The sequence below is a fragment of the Danio rerio genome, chromosome 21 (assembly GCF_052040795.2).
Source record: "Danio rerio strain M-AB ecotype USA chromosome 21, GRCz13ab, whole genome shotgun sequence".
Lineage (NCBI taxonomy): Eukaryota > Metazoa > Chordata > Actinopteri > Cypriniformes > Danionidae > Danio > Danio rerio.
Window position 1 is genome coordinate 3,502,501 of NC_141041.1, and position 25,398 is coordinate 3,527,898.

General features: G+C 37.3%; 2 protein-coding genes and 1 long non-coding RNA gene across 7 annotated transcripts in view; 2 read left to right on the plus strand and 1 right to left on the minus strand.

The window, feature by feature from the left end:
* Positions 1-25,398, plus strand: part of LOC147838686 (uncharacterized) — a 1,589,207-nt gene that overhangs the window by 1,412,506 nt on the left and 151,303 nt on the right. The gene's annotated exons all lie outside the window — the stretch shown is intronic.
* On the minus strand, positions 3,300-5,525 carry zgc:86839. The gene is given in 3 exon segments (NM_001002110.1): positions 3,300-3,999; positions 4,951-5,078; positions 5,332-5,525. Coding segments are annotated over 3 exon segments (228 nt in total). The 5' UTR covers positions 5,391-5,525; the 3' UTR covers positions 3,300-3,958.
* The window catches only part of shc3 (SHC (Src homology 2 domain containing) transforming protein 3), a 68,654-nt gene continuing 48,141 nt past the window's right edge, over positions 4,886-25,398 (plus strand). For 2 of the 5 annotated variants that reach the window (XR_015519796.1, XM_088651609.1), the window contains exon 1: positions 19,703-21,883. Coding sequence is in view for 4 of the 5 variants with exons in the window: in XM_088651609.1 (XP_088507735.1) it covers positions 21,344-21,883 (540 nt within the window). In the remaining variant the exon portion in view is untranslated. Of the gene's footprint in view, positions 5,065-5,543; positions 6,062-10,463; positions 10,515-19,702; positions 21,884-25,398 lie in introns of those variants that run through there. The other 3 variants (XM_087300508.1, XM_087300510.1, XM_087300509.1) reach the window with 3 other exon arrangements.

Consider the following 25,398-nt stretch of genomic DNA (forward strand, 5'->3'; position numbering starts at 1 on the left):
TGTGTCGTTGTGTTAAAGTTGTCAAAAAACTAAAACAAAATTTGTGTCAATACTGAAATTTAGTCAAAGCTATTTAGCAGTTTCTTCACACCTCTCACACTTGAAACCTTTTTTTTTTTTTTTTTTTTGCATATTAATAAAACTGAGGGTGAAGCAGTGGCGCAGTAGGTAGTGCTGTCGCCCCACAACAAGAAGGTCGCTGGTTTGAACCTCGGCTCAGTTGGCGTTTCTGTGTGGAGTTTGCATGTTCTCCCTGCCTTCGCGTGGGTTTCCTCCGGGTGCTCCGGTTTCCCCCACAGTCCAAAGACATGCGGTACAGGTGAATTGGGTAGGCTAAATTGTTTGTAGTGTATGAGTGTGTGTGTGAATGTGTGTGGATGTTTCCCAGAGATGGGTTGCGGCTGGAAGGGCATCCGCTGCATAAAAACTTGCTGGATAAGTTGGCGGTTCATTCCGCTATGGCGTCCCTGGATTAATAAAGGGACTAAGCCGACAAGAAAATGAATGAATAAAACTGAATTACTGATCTGTTTTTTTTTTCTAAAAGTCAACATTTATGTACGTAAAATTAATGTTACTTTTGTTTGAAGACTTCTCAAAATGTTGTTTTTTCATGTAAAAAAATCATATATTGTAACGCATGATGAGTTGTAAATTGAAAGGAATTATTATAAATAGTTTATTTCTAAGCTAATTTGGAGAGGATCATGTGCTGATGATTGCTTGCAGCCGGTCCCGCATTATACTATTTATTATTTACCAATCAGACGATTCCTAAGCCACTATAAATACGCTAAGTTTCATATAACAGCCATCTTCGTTTTGAAGAATCCCCCCTTCCACCCCTACTTCTTCTTCTTTCCCAGATGGGTGACATGGTGTCCCAATGCTGCCTCACAGCAAGAACGTCACTGGTTTTAGTCCTTACCAAGCCAGCCGACGTTTCTGTGCCATGTTTAAACGTTCTCCCCGTGCTTATGTTGGTTTCCCAGTTCCTCCCACCGTCCAAAAACATGCAACTTAAGTTAGTTGACTCATTCAAATCAGCACCATAGACAAGCTCATAGTAAGTATTTATCTCTTAAGACCAATCCCCATCTGTTCATTAGCTACTACACCAGGGAAGTTCTCGAGATCTACCTGAGCTCAAACTCCCCTCTCACCTTGCAAATGGGAGGGAGCCCCGGGCTCGAGGATCTTATGAGCTCAGTGCTCTCTCCCTAGACAGAATGCCAAACCATCTTTATAATCAATCATCAGCTAAGTGTCAACTCTTGAAACTGCCATATTTTGAAGACATGGTGGGGGGAAATGGATATTATTGCAGGGCTTCTTGTCTGATCTGAGACCCACTTCATATCCAACCTGATCTCACGAGAAAACTTTTTTTTTTTTTTTTTAAGCAGTATGTAGCATTTTACAAATAAAATACACATGCTAGAGGGTAAGTATAAACAAAATATGATTATAAAAAAAATATTTATGCAAAAATAAAATAAATACATTATGTTTTGCACATTTTAACGTACATAGGACTTTCCTGTTTAATGAGTCTCTGATACTGGCAATATACACGCATATTTCAGTCACCAAATACCCTAAAATTAGCTCTTGTTATTAGTAGATTTACATTTATGAATGTACAATTTAGTTAATAATGTAAGTAAATCCATTTCATCCTGTATAGTGATTAAAAAGAGGTTCGTATGTGGGATGTGGTACCTTCAGAAACAGGAAATGAGACTGAGAGAGATCAGCTACGGTGAGTAAATTAACCGCCATTTTGCTAAAACACAGACTTTTAAAGGGATTTGTTTGTTGGGAAGACATGATCCAGGTTCATCCAGCAGCTCAGGAACAGTTTTATCATCTCTGAACACACCCGTCAAATGTTTTATAGTCAAACCTTGTGGCTTTTGTCGTTTTGACAGCATTTACTGTAGGCCTACTCATAGATATATACACTATATCGCATAGGGACCCTGAGCATGCGTCAATAGCGCCGCCACATTGGTACAGTGCTCCCAGGACAGGTGTCATTCAACCGCACTAGTCAAGACCATAGGGGTATATGCCGAAGCATGCTAATAGGACTTTTAATTTGCCAGTAACCTGGGTTAAGCGCTTCCGGCGAATTGAATGCCAATGCAAAATCCGGTGCGTTTAAGGTCTGTTTTCTTTAAAAATCAGCGATCTCCACTGGCTTAATGATATCCTATTTAAAGTGGGTATTAATATTTGAAATAATTTTTTTATTGTAAAAAAAACAATCTAATATAAGGCACCACTGCGTATTGTTCTTGATTAGAGGCTAAATGACTCAGTTAAATTTAAAAGTACAGTTTAAAAATTAATATTGAAACAAAGCAGCTACTGCCCACAAAACCATAAGTATAATGATATATATATATACAGTTGAAGTCAGAATTATTCGCCCCCTTTAGATTTTTTTTCTGTTTTAAATATTTCCCAAATGATTTTTAACAGAGCAAGGAAATGTTCACAGTATGTCTGATAATATTTTTTTCTTCTGGAGAAAGTCTTATTTGTTTTATATGGGCAAGAATAAAAGCAGTTTTAATTTTTTTAAAAACATTTTTGGGACCCCCCCCCAACCTGCCTAGTTAACCTAATTAACCTAGTTAAGCCTTTAAATGTCTCTTTAAGCCGTATAGAAGTGTCTGGAAAAATATCTAGTAAAATATTATTTACTGTCATCATGGCAAAGATAAAATAAATCAGTTATTATAAATAAGTTTTTAAAACTATTATGCTTAGGAATGTGCTGAAACAATCTTCTCTCCATTAAACAGAAATTGGGGAAAAAAATAAACAGGGGCGCTAATAATTCTGACTTCCACTATATATATATATATATATATTATAAATATATATTTATATATATATATATATATATATATACAGTTGAAGTCAGAATTATTAGCTCCCCTGAATTTTATATATATATATATATAGTAACATGCACTATATTCTTAGTTAATATAACATGGGATAATTATTTTAATAATAACAATAATTTATAATAAACTGCTTTGAATTTAGATTTGTTTTAATTTCAGGATTCAGTCAATATTAGGTTATCAAGAGCTATCACACACCACGTAAAAAAAATCATAGCAAGCTATTTAAATACATAAAGAATCATTTATATATTTTATAGGTTTTATTAGACATTTTATATCCGATGCTGTAAATGTAAAGGCCTTCGATCAGTTGTTACAACCATTGCGTTAGTTGCGATGTGGCGCCATCTGGTGTTCATTTAATAGACACACAAAACAAGTGGCAGCATTTTATTTTTATTCCAAAGAGCAGCAAGAATAAAATGTTTACACAATCATTTATTCTTTTTTTTCCCCTAAAAGTAATTCTGTGACAGGGTCAAAACCTTATCTCAATATAAACCCTGTTCAAGTAGCACAGTTGCTGATAGTGCTGTCATTATGGCTCTTCCTCTAAAACTACTTTTCTTTTTCATAAATCGTTCCAGCTTTTACGTTCAGACAATATAAAGCATCTTTACAGGACACAGTTGCCTTCCCTGAAGAATCAATGCAAACTAACGCTTTCTCCCTTTAACATACGAGCATGCTTTCTCCCAGAATTAATTCACACTGTCCTTTAGTTCAGCCGTAAAACACTGATTTAGCTTTCTAAACACTGATGATGCATCACAGACTTTTATTCAACACACAAATCTTTAAAGGTTTAGCTTCATCCACTCGGGTCACATGATTTTCCGTTATTGAATTATTATTATTTTTAAGATAAGAGCCCTTGAATTTTCACTGAAAATACTTTTCCCATAATCCCTTGATTCCGTTCATGCATTAATGCAGTCAAACGCAGCATCACAGGAGTGCAGAAACGTGGTTTAGTCCTCGAGTATTCACTGAATACCACATGCATAAACACAGGAATGTTCCAGAAGCGGGTGTTATTTGGGTAAAGGTCTCCTAAACAGCAGAATGTGAGGTTCTGGAAGAAAAATAAAACACAGATATTCAGTTTTCATCCACTTTATTAAAACTTGATTATTGGGATATTATATGATAGACTTGCTTTGTTTTACCAAATAAGTGGATCTGACTAGATTTGCATTGTAAACGTTAAATAAAAGTTACAAATCTATCATTTTTATTGCATATATTAGGTTTGTTTCATATATTAAGTTATGATGGGCGATGTAGTGGCGTAGTGGGTAGCACGTTCGCCTCACAGCAAGAAGAACACTGGTTCGATCCTCGGCTCAGTTGGCGTTTCTGTGTGGAGTTTGCATGTTCTCCCTGCGTTCGCAGGGGTTTCCTTCGGGTGCTGCGGTTTCCCCCACAGTCCAAATACATGTGGTAGAGGTGAATTGGGTAGGCTAAATTGTCCGTAGTGTGTGTGTGTATGGATGGTTCCCAGAGATGGGTTGCGGCTGGAAGGGCATCCACTGCGTAAAACTTGCTGGATAAGTTGGCGGATCAATCCGCTGTGGCGACCCCGGATTAATAAAGGGACTAAGCCGACAAGAAAATGAATGAATGAAGTTAGTTATGATACTCCTAAAATCATTTAGCATAAATTCGCTGATTTTTTTTTTTTTTTTTTTACAAAACTCTCTGCATAAATAGCAAATTAAAAAAATGTCCGTAGATTCTGTCTGGCCCTACCAATGTCAGCTATATTTACCACCAAGGATCAAGGTTGGTTTTTGGCCCTTTATAAGAAAATGTTTGGGCACCAATGTTTTAGATGCGGATATCTTCATATAAATAGCCACTTTTGATATTTATTTAGAGTTGGACACAGAAATAAATGTCTAGTCTCCTTTTTGACCCACTGACTTGAATATTTAGGACACACTTTGTAAACCATATTCAACTCTAGATTGAAATCACATGGTTTGCCATCAGCTGACTTTGTGTGTGTGTGTGGTGTTCAGACCTGGTTCATGGATCATATAATGGACCCATCCTAGTGACTGCTGCACGCCCAGCCTCCTCCACTCGTCCTCGGACATCAAGTGGGATTTGGGGACTTGTTTGGCCAGTTCTCTCGGTAAGACCACATGTCTGCCATCACAAATAACACACACACACATACACTTAAACAACATACAGCGCCTGACAGGTCACTATATACCAAGTTACACGCACATTGTAGACAAAGTAGCCTTAAGAAGACCCCAAAAACTACTTAACACCACAATTAATGCATTAAAAATTAAACTGAAATGTGATTTACGACTGAAATGAATCACATTCAAACAAACACGCCGCGTCGAGGCCTCAAAACATCTCAAAACCCGTCGATTTTGGATCTTACCGATATTCAAAATGATCATCTGTGTATTTATCCGAGTAGTAGATCTGTTTATGAGACATCTTAGGTTAATAATGACCTCCGTTGTGATAATATATCTATATTGCACGGTGAAAGAGGGATTCGATCAAACTCTTGAAACTTTTAACCGATACAGTTTTGAACCCGCAGTTCCACCGGAGCAGCCGCTTCTGATTGGCCGAGAGTGGACACGTGGCTGTTCGGCAGCGTGAGCACGTCGGAAGGGAGGGCGGGGGTGTGACGGCGGAAAGTGTTGTTTTTAGATCAGATACAGTTGCGGCCGAAAGTTAATGAGAATTATTTATATTATGTATTAAATTTTTCATTAATTGCATTTTATTAACGTTTCCCCTCACCCCAATCCTAAATCCAACCGTCACAGTAATGTAAAAACAGTAGTTGTATCAAGTATTGTTGATGTCATTTATTAAATTACCCAATACACTTTATTTATTAACGTTTACCCCTACCCCAACTTTAAACCCAACTGTTACAGTACTGTAAAAATATGAATTATTGTTATACAGCGTTACAAAAATGATGTGATATTGATGCGCGTATCCGCAGATGTATCCTATCTAGTCTCTACCGACGGAAAGTGCGGTTGTCTTGGAAACTCATTAGCGATAATTCTTGTCAGAGGAAATGTTCGTTTATATTGTATGATTTCGATGATTTGCCTTGTAAATTTGCTGAAGGTACAGTGTGAAAGGTTAGTATTGCATAACCAGGCTGTTTTGATTTAATTTAAAGAGGGTTATATCGTTTAAAAACGTAAAATATAACATTTATTTCAGGCTTTCGCGTTTCCAGTTTTCGACGCATGTCAAACAACGCAGTCGAATAAAATGTGTGTAATTTTAGTAATGTTAAATCCAGCATTAGAATTAAATTAGCTAACAATAAACACTTGTGTGTCTGAAAATGTTTAAATAAACAAAAAATGTGAATAATAAAATGTTTGGATTTTAGAACGTTAGAAATTATAAAGTTATATACATTTACCGGCCATTTTGTCACTTATTTATTTTTAATACACCTTACTAGTACCTGGTTGGACCCCCTTTTGCCTTCAGAATTGTCTTAATCCTTTGTGGCATAGATTCAAGGCACTGGAAATATTCCTCAGAGATTTTGCTCCATATTGACATGCAGATTTGTCGACTGCACATCCATGATGCCAATCTCCTGTTCAACCACATCCCAAAGGTGCTCTATTTAATTGGATTGAGCTCTGGTGACTGTGGAGGCCATTTGAGTACAGTGAACTCATTGTCATGTTCAAGAAACCAGTCTGAGATGATTCACGCTCTGACAAGTAAATCTCCCCCACACCATTACACCACCACCAGCAGCCTGAACCGTTGATACAAGACAGAATGGATCCATGCTTTCATGTTGTTGAGGCCAAATTCTGACCCGACCATCCAAATGTGGCAGCAGAAATGGAGACTCATCAGAGCAGGCAACATTTCTCCAATCTTCTATTGTCCAGTTTTGGTGAGCCTGTGTGACTTTTAGCCTCAGTTTCCTGTTCTTAGCTGACAGGAGTGGCACCCTTTGTGGTCTTCTGCTGCTGTAGCCCATCTGCCTCAAGGTTGGACGTGTTGTGTGTTCAGAGATGTTCTTCTGCAGACCTCGGTTGTAACGATCAGCTCAAACCAGTCTGGCCATTCTCCTCTGGCATCAACAAGGCATTTGTTCCCACAGAACTGCTGCGCACTGGATATTTCCTCTTTTTCGGACCATTCTCTGTAAACCCTAAAGCACAGGTGTCAAACAAAAAAAGTTTAGTTCCAACCCTAATTAAACACACCTGATCAAACTAATTAAGTCCTTCAGGCTTGTTTGAAACCTACAGGTAAGTGTGTTGGAGCAGGGTTGGAACTAAACTGTGCAGGGCTTCGGCCCTCCAGGAATTGAGTTTGACACCCCTGCCCTAGAGAAATGGTTGTTTCTGAAATCCTCAGAGCAGCCCGTCTGGCATCAACAAACATGTCACGTTCAAAATCCCCTTCTTCCCCATTCCGAAACTTGGTTTATGCATTGAGTTTATGCATTGAGTTGCTGCCATGTGATTAGAAATGTGTGTTAATGAGCAGTTGGACAGGTGTACCTAATAAAGTGGCTGATTAGTGTACACCATCCTGTATTGTAACACATAATAATTTTATTAAAAATTACTTTTTAATTAATCAATTAATTAATTAATTAATTAATTTATATGAATATTATATGTATTTCAAAATTAGTATATATTTTAAATGTTTATAATTTTATTAAAATATGTGTATTTCCAAGTTTTCAGGGAGAACATGCAAACTCCACACAGAAATGCCAACTCACCTGGCCGAGGCTCGAAACAGTGACCTTCTTGCTGTAAGGCAACAGTGCTACCCATTGCGCCGCCCAAATTTGCATTAATACATATTAATATATTAAAATCAACAGTGAGAAACAGCCACATTTCAGTTGTATGTATTTTATGCACATAAAAAAAATACAACCTAATTTTATTGGTTATTTACTCTATTTATTAAATCATCATGACTTTTCATTTAAATGCGTAGTTAGGCACTAACTAAAAGATTAACATCATCTAAGATGAATAGATGCTTCTGTAACTGTCAATACATTGACTTTAGTTAAATTATCTGATTTTAAGTTATGGAGCTTTACTGTAAAGAGTAAAGAACAAAATACCCGTGAATAACTACAGAATTTTCATAGCTTTGAGGCCAGATTTACATGTTAATGTTTGAAAATAAATGGTCTATTATGCCATTAAGCAATTGGTGCCGAGATGAACAAGCTCTGCCAATACAACTATATCAATATTCTTATAAGGATAAGAATACTCTTGGAGTTTATACATTCATTCATTCATTTTCTTGTCGGCTTAGTCCCTTTATTAATCCGGGGTTGCCACAGCGGAATGAATCGGCAACTTATCCAGCAAGTTTTTACGCAGCGGATGCCCTTCCAGCCACAACCCATCTCTGGGAAACATCCACACACACATTCATACACACACTCATACACTACGGACAATTTAGCCTACCCAATTCACCTGTACCGCATGTCTTTGGACTGTGGGGGAAACCGGAGCTCCCGGAGGAAACCCACACGAAGGCAAAGAGAACATGCAAACTCCACACAGAAACGCCAACTGAGCCGAGGTTCAAACCCTCTTGCTGTGAGGCGACAGCACTACCTACTGCGCCACTGCCTCGCCCCACTCTTGGAGTTTAAATCATAAATAATTATTCACAGTATTTTAACTGTGTAGGTGTCATGGTGGCGCAGTGGGTTACACGATCACCTCACAGCAAGAAGGTCGCTGGTTCAAGCCTCGGCTGGGCCAGTTGGCATTTCTGTGTGGAGTTTGCATGTTCTCCCCGTGTTGGTGTGGGTGTCCTCCGGGTGCTCTGGTTTCCCTCACAGTCCAAACACATGCGCTATAGGTGAAGTGAATAAGCTAAATTGTCTGTACTGTATGTGTGTGAATGAGTGTGTATGGGTGTTTCCCAGTGATGGGTTGCAGCTGGAAGAGCATTCGCTGTGTAAAACATATGCTAGATAAGTTGGCGGTTCATTCTGCAGTGGCGACCTTAGATTAATAAAGGGACTAAGCCGAAAAGAAAATGAATGAATGAATTTGCCCACAATGTCATTATTGTGCATGTTCATTATCACAATGGAAAGTTTGAATATTGGCATGTACTTTAGATGAGTATAAATGAAGACACAGTGGATTTATTATCTGAAACATGCACGAAAATGAACTTTGAACTAATGGTTATACATAAAAGATGTGCACGTTAACAATAAGTACACACTCTGACTGTATATTTTGTTTAATCTTCATCCTCCTAAATGCAACAGAACTCAATAACATAGAAACCACGAACCATCATAATATCGTAAGCCAATTATAGTGACTCATGTACTCTGGTTTTCGCATCATAGATTGTTTGCAGGCAAATAAATGTTTATCTTAGGAAGTGGTTTCCTAGTAACACCTGAATTCCTGCTCACACACACACACACATGTAGTGGCATGTACACTAGAATATGCAGTGCTACACCGGAAAACACTCCCTCCCAGCAGCCAATGGCGTCCTCCAGATGTGAGCTGTCAATCATTAAGCCCGGCCCCCTCACCTCATTCCTGTTGCTATGCCGTTTTTGAAACTATGGTTACAGTAAAGGTTCCTGTAGGCTGCTTCTCTCTGTATGGACTTACCGCATGTGTCTGGATGCAGTCAGAGCTCTTAAACTCTGATAAATTGATATTTAATTGTATTTAGTGGATTTTAATTATGCATTCTATATTTACATTCAGAACATAAAACTAATATTAAGCCACATCCTTTATTTTAATTTTTTAAATGCATTAAGCAATGTGTGAATTATAAAAAAATAACATTTATAATTGTAAAATGATATAAATATAACATTTAGAAAATATAAAACAGCAGATCTAAATTGGGGAAATACATCTAATGCACTTCCTAATAATTATTTTCAGAATAAAATGTTAATCTACATAATAATGATGATAATAAATAAAAAAATTATATAAAAATAAATGTAAATAAATATAACTTTAATACTATTGAACTGTGAGACAATTTCACAATAATTATAAGCATATTTTCATAATAATAACATCAAATAATAATAAAAATATAAAAATATTATTTTTAAATGACAATGCATCATAATGTTTAGGTTGCTAATCATCACTTAAATATTCAAATGAATCTTGCATTACCTTCCATTTAAAAGTGACGTACCTTCTATGTGTCCCAACAGACGTGATCATGTGATGTGATTTTTGGATTTGGAAAGGAAAGCCTTCTGTGCTCTCACTCTCTTCCAGTTTCTATACTTCCTGCTGTTTTAATGAGCATGTGTAGGAGTGAACCCGACACACTTCAGTCACGACTATGAAGATCACACATACACACACGCACACACAGTCCGCCACCCACTATCTTTTCTCCTGTATATAAATATAAGCATATAGAATGCATAATGTGCGATGCATGCATTTACAGTGAAATTCCTGCATGTTTTGTAATAGATTCGATGTATTTTTCATATTTTAGGACGTTCGAGTGTGTTATGAAATGAAGATGAACCTGATGAACTCTTCTGCGGTGAGTAAACTGCCTGAGAACATAGACGTAAAAGTGTTGTACATGGATATATCCTGATCCAAGCTTTTTGCAGCTTATCTTGCAGCTTTTTTACTGTAAATAAATTGAAAATTGACAGTCGGCATTAATGAAATAGTCTCTATTCATGTTTTTAAAATTATTTTTGTATATATTTTAAATGATGTACATTTTACCATAAGGTTGTATTAGTTAGTGTTATTTACTGTATTTTCTATCATGAATAAACAATGAACAATACATTTATCACAGTATTTATTCATCTTTGTTAGCATAGTTAATGTAAATAAAGCCGTTTGTTAACTCACAGTGCATTAACTAGGGATGTAACAATATTGTAAATACCGTCATACTGCAATAGTAATTTTTTTCAATATTACCGTATAGCCGCATGACTCAATAAAACTATATTTCTGAGAAAAGTTTGCTTAGGCGAATGAAGCGAACGGGAGGTATCGGGAACTACAATTCCCATCAGCCCAGCCGTGGCCATCATCCTTTGCGGTCTGTTGTCACTACAGATATAGTAATGCGGAAATGGAGTGTGCTGCTAGTAGCGAGGAAGAAAAAGAGCTGGAAATGATCGAACCTAAAGCGGGTTTTAAATCGGATGTGTCGAAGCATTTCAGTTTCTCTCTAAAAAGATACGAAAAAGGAGAAAAGGTGACGGACAAAGAAAAAAACAGTATGCAGGCACTGCCAGACTGTGGTGAAATATAAGTCGGGGAATACGACTGAAAACAGTCATGGGGACTGCAGAACACAGCACACTTGTTAGATTGATGCAGACATTGACTTGTACCGCAAAGAGATCTCTATCTCACTCATGGCTTGTCCTCTCAAGTGGTGGAAAGACAATGCACAACGTTACCCACTGCTGTCAACCTTGGCTAAATCATATCTCTCTGTCCCAGAAACCTCAGTCCCAAATGAGAGGGTTTTTTCTGTTGCAGGGGACATTGTAAATGCCCAGAGATACCAGCTTTTACCAGATTATAGTTATATGATCATTTTCCTTATAAAACCCATCTCTATCTAAGTGAGTGAGTGATTAAATGTTGAATGTGAGGAGTTTTCAACAATACTAAATTGAAACTTTATTTTATATTTATATATATGGTTTAATAGTTTTTTGTTATTAAAATTGAAAAATTGAAGTTCCTGTTTCGAAACTTACAGATAAATGGCTAATTTGTATGTCATTTATATGTGCAGTGCTGAGGTAAATAAACACTTTTGGCACTTTTTTCGAGTCTTTTCATTAGTTTTGTTTTTCCTGTAAATTATTCAATAAATACCGTACCGTGCCATTCATACCGAGGTATTATCGTACCATGAAATTCTGATACCGTTACATCCCTAGCATTAACTAATCTTGAGAATCGCACTTTTGGATTTTGATAATGCTTTAGTAGAACGTATAATACATTAATTTTCTTTTTAGCTTAGTTTCTTTATTAATCTGTGGTCGCCACAGCGGAATGAACTGCCAACTTAACCAGCATATTTACGCAGCGGATGCCCTTCCAGCTGCAACTCATCACTGGGAAACATTCATACACACTCGCACATTAGCATACCCAATTCACCTATAGCGCATGTCTTTGGACGGGGAGAACATGCAAACTCCACACAGAAATGCAAACTGACCCAGCTGAGGCTTGAACCAGGGGCCTTCTTGCTTTGAGGCGATCGTGCTACCCACTGTGCCTTTGCGTCGCCCTTTAGTAGAACTGTGATTAATAAATGCTGCACAGTATTGTTTAATTTCAGTTCATTCATTTACCTTTGGCCTAGTCCTTTTTTTTATCAGGGGTCCCCACTGTGGAATGAACCGCCAACTATTCTGACATATGTTTTACGCAGCGGATGCCCTTCCAGCTGCAACCCAGTACTGGGAAACACCCATACACACTCACATTTACGCACACACTCGTATACTACGGCCAATTTAGTTTATTTATTCCACCTTTAGCACATGTCTTTGGACTGTGGGGGAAACCGCAGCATCCGGATGAAACCCAGGGTGGCATCTTGCTGGGGGGTGGCACGGGGAGACGGTGCGAAAAAAAAAACGAGTCCAAGTTAAAGCATAGATACAATTTACTTTATGCAAGTGTATTATTTAAAGTAGTAATCCCAGAATAAAGACGTTAGAGGCCATTCACGTTTGGCGTATTTTGCATGCGCAAGTTTGTTATTCTCTATTTGCAACTGAAACAACGGTGGTGAAAGCAAACTGACGCATCCATGCGCGCAGAAAACCATTTCAGCGCGCCTCACGCATTTTTTGTATAAAATTAGTATAAATATTTAGAATAATAATTGTATATTATTATTATTAATAATAATAATAATAATAATAATAATAACTAGATTATTAAAGTTTGTCGAGACAAACTTTGAGGCTGGTTTGAGAAAGCCTGTTGTGAATCGTTAATCGAAAAGCCTGTATTATAGCGTGTTGTTAGCATGTTTCTAGCATGAGTAAGCATGTTGTTAGCATGATTCTAGCATGAATTAGCATGTTACTAACATGATTCTAGCATGAATTAGCATGTTACTAGCACAATTCTAGCATGATTTAGCATGTTATTAGCACGATTCTAGCATGATTTAGCATGTTACTAGCACGATTCTAGCATGATTTTGCATGTTATTAGCACGATTCTAGCATGATTTAGCATGTTATTAGCACGATTCTAGCATGATCTAGCATGTTACTAGCATGATTCTAGCATGAATTAACATGTTACTAGCAGGATTCTAGCATGATTTAGCATGTTATTAGCACGATTCTAGCATGATTTAGCATGTGACTAGCACAATTTTAGCATGATCTAGCATGTTACTAGCACAATTCTAGCATGAATTAGCATGTTACTAGCACAAATTAGCATGTTACTAGCATGGTTCTAGCACGAATTAGCATGATTTTAGCATGAATTAGCATATATAATTAGTATGATATAGTAGGAATTAGCATGTTACTACAGATAATTACATAAAATTAGTATAAATATTTAAGAATAATAATAATTGTTTAATATTATTATTATTATTATTATTATTATTATTAATAATAATAATAATAATAACAATAATAATAATTTTGTTTATTTCTAAGTACATTTCTAAATGCAGGTAGTTCGCCCAGGGTTCCATTTAAAGTAGAACCGCCACTGGCGTGATGCATGTAGGTTTTCTATATGACGTATTGTAAATAAAATTAATCATAATGCCTAGAGACACAATATGAAAATGTTATATTACAAATTGTGTTTATCAACACAAAATGCATGTGAGCTTGAACTACATGCCAACCAGAAAGTAGTGGATGCAGTTCTTCCGTTACAGGGCGCTTTAAAACAACGGCAACTGAAGCCCCGTAGAAAAACAAAAAACTAAGTTATTTCACAGTATTATCCCCTTCAATATGTCTTATTATTTTTATAAATATTATGGATTTGTTTTTTAAACTATAGTCTACCTTTTTCTATATTGTAGACAACAACAATAAAAAAAAACACATGATACTCTGCATTTCAGTTACTTTATTCAACTGACATTTTTACCAAAACAATATTTTTCTTCAGCAGCATCACAACAGATGTGGGTCAAAAAATAGTTTTTGTTTGTTTGTTTGTTTGTTTTGTAAAAGGTTTGCAAAAATAAGTTTCACCAAAACTTAACCAAATGACTGTTAAGTAGCACATAGACTAACTAAAATTAAAAGCTAGCATAATTTGGCTGCGTAAACTTAAAATAAAAAAATAGCTTGAATATCTTTTACCACAGCTAAAAAACTTAAAGATTAGGTAAAATAACATTTCTTTCAAAATGATCAGTCGGTGAAGGTAACTAAAATAAAGCCGGCCTAATTTAACTATGCTACTTAAATTTAAAACGGCCTGAATATTTTACCATGCATGGCTAATAAAACTTAACATAAGGACTACATATTTTTATTCAGAAAGATTAGTCGGTCTCCGATGAAAGCAGAGTGCAAAGTTTATTTACAATTACACCGGCGGTGGAAAAAACGCGCTCAGCAGGCAGAAGTTGCAGGAACAGCCAGGAACTAGCCACTGGGCAAGAGTGCTTATCCTTGCTAATCGAGACTCATTTACTTTGCACAATTATAAAATTGAAGAAGCTTTCGATTTTGGTGTCATCCAGTGCAACATCACTTACACCGTAGTCCTCGCTGAAAAGAGTGACGAGACACGGCGTGCACATGACTGATCGTATCACACACCAGACGCGCACATTCGCGTGGTATTTAAAATGAAACTATTTAGATGGAGCTCTGTGGCACGGCAGAAATATGAACAGTGTCCTGAGTCGTGGCTGGGCACCGCTGTGTAACCTATTAGAAACCTATGTTTCTATTAAAAAAAAAAATTACTGATGTTTTGCTTCTTACACTGTCCTTACACATCTGAAACTTGCCTACAGCACTTATTCATTGTTGCTCTTATAGTTGTGTAAATTGTTTCCTTGTCCTCATTTGTAAGTCGCTTTGGATAAAAGCGTCTGCTAAATGACTAAATGTAAATGTTTGGAATTCTGAAATGCGCCGTGTGGGCCGTAGCGCGACGCGGCGCTTCTGGTGTGTGACCCCCTGTACTCGATCTGCGCTCAGGTCTCGTCTCTAGACCGCAACTCCCTGCAGCCATAACCAATCAAATGTCAAACTACTGCCCAAATACCAGCATAACCATCGTTTTCATGCTCGATCGTTGCTGATGCGTTCAAGTAATCGATTAATCGAATAATTGTGCACTTTCCTAATGCGTTAGGGCCTCTCTTATCGTAATACACCTAAAACACGAATTGCTGGGAACCTCGTCAATGGCAGTAAAGCGTTTTCTCTGTTTAACTGCAGGAAAAGAGTTAAACAGAATAATTTATCGATTTGACGCATATTATAATACCAGCCATACATGTAAAGCACAAATAATGTCCTGTAATTCGGTCACGTACAGCAGTCGTCATCCATGAACCAATCTCCATCTGTTTAATCCATTGCTCCATTTGCTCCAACTTTCTTTTGCAATCTAAAGCATGTCAAACGCCCAATTTGCCCCAGAGTGGATTAAGTTCATAGTACTCATTAGGATTCGTTTTTTAACTTAGGCCGTACTCACACTAGGTACAGTTGCCTCGAACCGGGCCAAAGCACGCTTGTCCCCCCTCCCGTCTCCCCCGACGGCCCGCGCTAACACCATAAACGGGCTTCGGCACGCTTACGTCATCGCTGCTGCGCTGTTCAGTGAGAAGCGCTCTCTCACTCAGCAGCAGAGTGGAGATTTCTCTAGTTATATCGTTTCAGATATATTGATATGCCGTTAAATATTTCGCCAAACAGTCCTTAGGGATGCGGGAACACGCAGTCAGATATTTCGCCGAACAGATCTGCCACTTTTGGCGCTCATAAACAATCATAAAGCTCTCGTGCTGCAGGAATGAGGAGGTCTGCTGAAGGCGCAGCTGTCATGCAGTGAGGAGTTTGCGTCTTTAATAAACTACGGCAGTTTGCGATCACTGAACAGTAAGAATGATTAATAAATCCATATGAAACAGCCCCTTAAAAGTCACATCTCGCTTTCAGTTTCAGGCTTTGGCGCGTTTTGCACTCGCACACAAGCGTACCGTGCCAAAGCCCAAGTGAAACGGGCTCAGGCATACCTCTTCCAACCTGGCCAGGGCCGGCCAAGTTAACCGTGCTTGAGCCTGATTCAGCGCACTCACACTTCTCAAACGATCCGGGAAACGGGCCTGGGCACGGTACGGATGGCATAGTGTGAGTAGGCCCTTAAACCATTTGAGGAAACCGATTGCAAAAACCATTTCAGTTGAAAAACTAATCCTAATGAATACTGTGAACTTAATCCATTTGAGTGAACGAAGCAATTTGAGCAAATTAAAACCCAACAACTGAAGAGAACTCAAACCAACTGAGTACTGTAAAACCCAATAAGATAAGGCAACTCTAACCGTTTGAGGAAACCCATTGCAACAAACGATTTGAGTTACCTTAACATTTTGGGTTTTACAGTGCATGTAAATCACTCACGCTTCATCTGCATCTGCTTACTGCACAAGCTGACCCCCCCCCCATTCCATTTAATTTAATGTAATGATAGTGAGGGTGCGGGTGGGACGTCATTTTTTGAGAGACTCAAATACACCAGTGACCTCATGTACGAAGACTTGCGTTGAATTCATACTAAAACATTGCGTACACACAAAGCTGTAAATGTGCGTACGCAGTGTTCCATACATCTGAATTGTTTACTGTGTACGCCGAATCCCACGCATATTCTCTTTGTACATCCAAATTAACGTGAAATGCAAAACCCCTCTCTGCCTCTTCCCCCTCATAAATATGGTAATGACTCTACTTTGGCAAAACCAAATGAAAAAGCATTGGCAAAAGCAAGCAAGAAGAGACACTTTGAACAGAATGTGGATTGGAGAAAAACGGTGTTATTTGCAAGTTTGTCGTTGGAATGAGCTAGTTGAGTGATTTCCGCCCGTTTGATGGACAGAGACAACAAAGCTAAAGAGAGTGAAGAACAGCAGCACGAATGGCGTAGCTTGTAATGCGTATGGCAACATGTTTTGACACTGTCATTCATGAACCCGGTTGGAATCCAGCATCTGATGAACTCGTTCTTCTTTTTCCCCCCACTACATATCAGATTTTGCCTACTCTTCATCCCGAGGAAGACAAGTAGGAATCATTAATAAGTGTGTGTATTTTGTTAAGCGCATTTGAGCATCATAGTATTTGCACATTTATTGAATAGAAATGTTTTCGAGTCACATATGCAAATACGTCTTCAGATGGCACCTTTATAGCAATGTGCGTGCAGTCGATCGCTCCGATTACATTGGGAAAACCAGCGATCGCTGCAGATTGCGCTTTAATGTTTGGCTGGTCAACTGCATGGCACGGAAACCTTATATACCTGCTAGACATGCGGATGATCCCATCCCATACAGCTGCCATCGCGCGGCTCAAAGATACTTTGTAGTGTGCAATTTAACACAACTGCCTCTAGGAGACGCCAATGGAAATCAAACAAACACACACAAGAAATGCACGTACGCCAGACATGAAGTTAGCGTAGAACAATGCATATTCTCATTCATTTCAGCGTGAGCGTGAAATCTGCCATACGCAAAGTATGCAACATCTGTATAGTAAGTCATGTAGCCTAAAACAATTCATTGTAAACTGAAATGAATATAATTTGATTATATGGTTTGGACTTTGATGTTTTATGATATTATGTATTTAAAATTATTTGGAAAATTTGCGACTTTTTGCTGAATTTGTGTTAGATTCAGTGATCAGGGAATCGCAAAAATATAGGGGGTCTGCAAATAATTAAATTACTTATGTCTTTGTAAATGTTGTCAGTGATATAAGCGTTAGCAAATAGTGAATTCATTCTCTGTTAAGCATTAACTCTACATTAATAAATGTTAGTAAGCAATTAATAACTGAAGCTACAAATGCTCTATTCTTGACTTAAAAAACACATTTAAAATGTGTTAAATAATTGTATTTTCATACTTAGTAAATGATTTATTTTTCATTACTAAATTAAATATCACAATATTTACAAACCAGTTGTATTTAAGAGTAGTTGATGGTTTTTAGGATCCTTCAGAATGAGTTAGTAAATGATTAATAAACTATTGAAATCAACGTTTATATGTCTTATTATTCAGGCATATATTAATAGTCAACTAATATGTTAATAAATGCTTTATTAACTCAACTACATCCAGTTTTGTGACCTAATCTAAAGTGAGCACTATTTATAAATCCTTTATAAATGCTAAATAAAGGCTCAGTTCAATTCTAAACAGGAAAATGACATCATTCATTCCTATTCATTTAAAGATACACAAATGAAACTGTACCTCAAATGAAAAATAAATCTTTGCAACCTGATCTAAAAGAAAATCACTGTAGAGTTTAAACATTGCATCTTATTATATTGGTAAATTATTATATTGTTGTTGTTGTTTTATCCAGTTTTATGTCGTATTTTGACACTCCTGTTATTTGGCAATGTTTTTCCTTTTACATTAATTTCACTTTTTAGAAAAGATTGTGTGATTATTTTTCACTTGACTCTGAGCCTTTATTTGTCGTTTATAAGGGATTTACAAAGCATAAATAGTGCTCACTTTAGATCAGGTCACAAAACTGCATGAAGTTGAGTTAATAAAGCATTTATTAACATATTAGTTAACTATTAATATATGCCTGAATAATAAGACAAATAAACGTTGATTTCAATAGCTTATTAATCATTTACTAACTCATTCTGAATGATCCTAAAAACCCTTAACTAATCTTAAATACAAATGGTTTGTAAATAATGCGATACTTAATTTAGTAATGAAAAATAAATCATTAAACTACGAAAATATTATTATTAAGCTCATTATATAGGTGTTAATAAGTCAAGAATAGAGCATTTGTAGCTGCAGTTATAAACTGCTTACTAACGTTTATTAATGTAGAGTTAGTGCTTAACAGATAATAAATTCACTAGATGCAAATGCTAAGTAAATGATTTATAGTGTGTAGTTATTATAAAGTGTTACCTCATTAATATTTAAGGTATTTAAGATATTTAAGATACAGATCAGTTTGTATGTTCCACCATTAAAAAGGCAGACCTCCCCCTGTACATCTTGTTTTAGCAAAAATAGAGGAATCAACCACTTTTCACTTGGTTTTTTCAATTGATAAAACAGTCCTGACTAACGTTCTTCAAGTGAACAGCTCTGTTCAGCAGGATGCTTCATAAAATTCAGTCAATTCAGTGCAGCATATGTTCTTTGATCACCCTTCATTCATATGAATGTAAAACATTTGCACTCAGAATATAAGGAGGGGCCGCTATATTAGAATCTGTTATTTACCAGCGTGATTCTTCTCCGACGCAGAGCATGCAGACCATCAGGAGATATTTTAGAGGCAGATTGTCTGAATTCAAGAGTTTGAAAGCGACGCAGAGAGCAGCATTCAGAGCTGTCGCATGAGAATGGTTTCTCCCTTCACCTGTTCTTCAAGTGGTTCGCCCCACTATTCAGCCAGCCTACCCTGAATGAGTCATCCTGCTCGTGCCTGATTGGCCATTCGGGATCCATCCCGAGGGATTGCCGTGCAGAAAGCTGCCGAGGCCTGACTTCATTCACAGAAACGTCGGTATGCCCGTCTGCCTTTCCATTCACAGGCAGCCTAAATCATTTTCACCCGCGCGGCCGCTCAGCATCCTCTCCGGCTCTCCTCAGCATCTCTTCTGCATCTCCGTGACAACACAGAGCCAGGAGCACTTATAACGCAGTTTTTTTTTTGTGTGCTTGTTTTGCTTTTGTCTCAGTGGAGAAGACAAACCCTTGCTCTCTCCCTCTCTCTCTCCCTCTCTCTCTCTCTGTCTTTTTTTTCAGTTTGCAGGCAGGAAAGCGAGACGCTGGGAGGGACTGCAGTGCGTTCGCCGCAGCAGTACAGGAAGCTTGTGAATGACTGCTGCTTCCCTGTCACAAGCTCTTCTGGACATTTCCCATGAATGGCTCTTTTTTCGCTGCCTTAATGTCATGGGCTTCATCCCGTTGGCTGCTTTTTAACGGGGCTCTGAGATCTGACATCACTGTTTACGGTTGTTTCCCTGCCGAATCCGGATGGCATTTTAGTGAGACGGAATCTTGACATTGCGTGTTTGAGAGAGATGTTTAATTATTCAACAGAGCTCATTCAGGAGCAAAGCTCGGCTTGTTTTGCCTTCTGTAGGGGGAGATATTCGGGCGCTCGTGCGGATGGATTTAAGCCGATGTTTCATAGCGTCTGAGGAAGAACGAACGTGACGAACAAAGAGATTTAAATTTGAGCACGTTTTTAACTCGCCGTTAACAATGGCGACATGTAAGCTAGTTGCGAACGAAAGGTGAACGCAGTCAAATATTTGTACTTCTAATGTCCTTTCAGTAATCTTCATTTCAGTCTGTTCAGCAGAGCGCCTTTCTTCTGAATTGAAGTCAACCAAGATTGTATGTACTGAGAATTAGTCATCACCATGTACACAGCGACTAGAGTTTCCTTCTTTGTGGCGTACATGTGTTCCAGGCACAGCACTCCAGTATGATCTTTGCATTGAATTACGCCGTTGGATTATGTTGCTGACTCTTTTTGCATTATTTTCATCGGTTTTGATTCAGTCGTTTTGACTGAAGAGTTCAACACTGAGCTCTTTATCGTTGTATTTATCTGGACTGAATCAAAGCAGGAGGCGTTCCTATGGACAGTGCAAATTTTGCAAATTGATTGGTTCTACCAAGCTGTAAGTGGGAGTTTTTTTTTTGTAACAGAAAGTGCTCTGCAGTGTTGAGTGAGTCTTTTGTTGAGAAGGGTCTCTCGTTCTCTCTCTCTCTCTTTCTCCGAGTGAGTCATGCATGTTCAGGGATCTGCCAGGATGCGGGGAGAGAGAGAGACATCTCTTCACTAGAGATCTGTCTCTCTCTCTGCCATCTCTGGCCCTCTGTAGAAGAGCGACCTCGCTGCTTTTTTCCTCATCGTCCTCTGTCTCCATGGATTCCGCGTTTTGTGGTTTATTTTTGGTCCCTGAGTTGCCGCTGTGCGGCGTCGGATTTTCCTGACGGCTGCTTGCTTCCTTTCTCCAAACCCTCGAGGACGCTTTCTCTGCTCCAGCATGCAAAAGAAGTGGACGGTCAGCCGGGAGTTGGATGTGTCCATTCGTGTGTAGGCTGGCATACCGAGGGGAATGCTTCACCGTGCTAAATACAACCGATTCCGGAATGAGTCAGTGACGTCCGTCGATGAGCTTCTGCACGGTCTCTCCATGAACGCCAAGGTCTCGGCCGTCCCGCCGTCACCGCCCGTGGGCGACCCTCCATACGCCCCGCCAGCCGACCCTGACCCCGCCGAAGAGTCTGGCACCTTGTGCACCCTCATCAACAAAGTCTCCAACCTCAAATTCACCAACTCTTCTGGACTTCTAGGCATTAAGGGCCTGCCGTCCGCTGTCAAAGACCTGGCCGTGTCCAAGCTCCAGGGAGGAGCGGCAGCAGGTGCTTCCAGCAGCCCCGCTTCATCCACCCTCGCTGCGGCCTCCCCGCTGGAACCCGGCTCCACGAGTTCAGGGAAGAAGGGCCGAATGGAAGAATCTCAGCCTAGTGGAGAGGGATGGAGCCTGGGCGGGACGGGGGCCGCGGGCTGTGGAGGGCTGGTGAATAAGCCGTCTCATGGATGGCTACACTCCAGCGAAAAGATCTCTGGACCTGGAGTGACGTATGTCGTTAAGGTAAGCCCAAATCCCATGTCTGTTTTTCTGCATGAAGGTAGAATACATCTTCTTCCTTTCCATGTGCTGGTACACGGGGATTATGTGTACGGTTTGGAATAATGCAGCCGGAGAGAAGGTCGCAAGTGACCACAAAGCACAGACTGTTCCACCACATACAGTACCATGTTTACATGACGTCTGTTTCATTAGTCGTGCATGCATGTGGAGGTGGGTGGTAAAAACCAAACTCTAGTCATTTATTCGATATCAGGCTAACAGATGTAGATGCTATATTTGTTAATTGCATCATTGATCTTGCTGTTTGTGTGAAGCAAACTTTGTAATGCTAGCAATTCTTGTGTATATACAGTTGAAGTCAGAATTATTAGCCTCCTTGATATTTAGCCCCCCTTTTTATTTATTTATTTGTTTTCCTTATTTTTGTTTAGCGGAGAGAATTTTGTTCAATACATTTCTTATCTTAATAGTTTTAATAACTTATTTCTAATAACTGATTTCTGATTTATTTTATCTTTGCCATTATGACAGTAAATAATATTTGACTAGATATTTTTCAAGACACTTCTATACAGCTTAAAGTGACATTTAAAAGCTAGGCAAGTTAGAGTAATTTATTATCTAACAATTTATTGTATAACGATGGTTTGTTCTTTAGTCTATAAAACAAAATATAACTTAAAGGGGCTAATAATATTGTCCTTAAAATGGTGTTTAAAAAATAAAAAAATGCTTTTATTCTTGCCGAAATAAAACAAAGAAGACTTTCTCCAGAGGAAAAAATATTATCAGACATACTGTGAAAATTTCTTTGCTCTGTTAAGCATCATTTGGGAAATATTTAAAAAAGAAAAAAAATTCAAAGGGGGCAAATAATTCTGCCTTCAATAGACTAATAATTCTGCCTTCTAATAGACTTCAACTGTATATTTAAACCAGTACACCCTTCACAGATCTCTCTTTTAAATTCACATTTTCTATAGGAAGCTTTACAATATTATATTTGTGCATATACATTACATAATTCAGTAACAACGCCAAAACTTGAACTGATCTGACAAAATATCTTAAGATCAAAATTAGCACACTCAAATTAATATGTTGGAGAACAATGTAAATACATTTTTTATAAACAAATTAAAAACATAAAATTTAGTTTGTATTATGTCATTTTTGTTTTTTTTGCAATAACTCAATTCAATTGAAGTATAATATCTTTTATTTTTTAAAGAAATTAGGTGACCAAACTCTTATTTTGTTGGAAATAATAGTTTAATAAAGCTGTTTTGTTGAAATGCACTAGAATTAATATCTAAATTCACTGAGAAATGGATTAAAATATTAATTTCAAAAAAGGGTGTACTCATTTATGCTGAGCTTTGTATGTCAAACAGAACAAATAACACAGTTGAATCTAAAACAAAAGAAAGAAAGTGGATTTGGAACTTGATGGGGACAAACTTGATATAGTGTTATAATATAATATAATATAATATAATATAATATAATATAATAGAATAGAATAGAATAGAATAGAATAGAAAATAATGTTATATAATGTATTATAATATTATATATATATATATATATATATATATATATATATATATATATATATATATATATATATATATATATATATATATATATATATAATGGAATATAATATAATATGATCTAATATAATATAATAATATAATATAAATATAATGTAATATAATTTTATATAATATAATAGAAAATTGTTATATATTGTATTAAAATATAATATAGTATAAATATAAATATAATGTAACAATATAATATAATATAATATAATAATAATATATAATATAATATAATATAAATACAATGTAATATAATATAAAATAATGTTATATAATGTATTTAATATAATATAATATAATATAATTTAATGTATAAGCATAATTTAATTTAGGACAGTTATGATGTTGCTGAAACTTGTTTTGATAAATTTTTTGTATTGCTTTTAGTATTTCACATCACATTTGTTTATAAAGCTCTTCATACAAAAAATGAAGCTTCACATTAATAAACATTTCATGAATAAGTGTTAATGCTGTTAAATCCTACAGTATATGAAATAACTGTAAAGCATCTCTGCTGTAAGACAATAGTGTCTATATTCTGCTGTTTAATAACAACTCAATTAGTTCTGTCCACTCATACTAACTATATTTCTAATTCGCAATATACCTTATAGCATATTGCCATATTTCTACCACCACTCAGCTCTACATGCATGTGCTTCAGAGACGTTGACTGAGTAACATTAATCTTTAATACATCACAAACGCCACATTCTCTTCTTTCCTTAAATATCCTAACAGCATGGCAGTCCGTGCGACCGCTTATTTTTTCTTTACCTCCGCAGATTTGATCTATTCAAATTAACTGCAAGTTTATCACATCAAAAGGGAAGTGCATGCAAATCTCGTAACCACGGCGACCGGTTACCAGACCAGGGGGATGTTGTTCCGGCTACAGTTGTGTTACTGTATCGTCTCCGGGGAGCGTGACGTGTTGCAGGACAGAGCTGTTATTCTTGTCCACATCTATACGCAAAAGACAAACACGATAACTGATCTTTGATTGTGCAGTTTTGGATTCGTGCAAATATGTCACCACTGCTTTAAGTGCATATGATTTAAAATAATACTGATAACAGACTCTATGTAAAGGATCACTGTGCAGCCCAAATATACTCAATAATTGTCATTTTTAGTCTTTAAACTTTAATGCTATCCTGCTTTATCATTTTAAATATAACCAACACCTAGACTGATCACTTATTCATTTAAATATTTTTAATAATTTTAGATCAGAATGAGTATGCAACATTATTTCACTCACATTTTAACATTTTTGACCTCACGAAAGGATTTAAAGTAGACACTTTCATTAAATTTGCCTTCTGTTTACGTAAAAAGGAGACCTATATTAAAAGGCACCAATTATGTCCCTTTCCCTAGAATGTGTGTGAAGTTCCAGCTCAAAATACAACACAACTAATGTTGTATACCTACTTAAAACTGACCCTTTTAAGAGTTGATCCTGATTGTGCCTAAATGTGACTGTCACTTTAAATTTAAATGAGACTGTGCTCTTTTCAAAATAGGGCGGAGCTACAAATGCCTGTGTGTCAGCATAGTGGCAGATTCAAAAACATGATTCACATCTTATGCTAATGAGGGAGAGATGGTCACTAGTGGGCGGGGCTTTCCCCATCTAGTTACATGTCAAAGGGAGAACGTCAATCAAACTGTAAAATTTACATTTTTATCATTAGAAGCTGGTTATATTTACACACTGTAGCCACACAGCTGTGTTTAAACTAGTGGTGGGCCGTTATCGGTGTTGACACCAGACTCTTATCCCGCGATTAAAAAAATATGGCCGTTAATCTATTCTCAAAGTTGGGTTGGAGCTGGGTCTATTCTAAGCAAGCTATGACGACTTGCACCTTGATATTTTAGCACGGCTGTATACCTGAC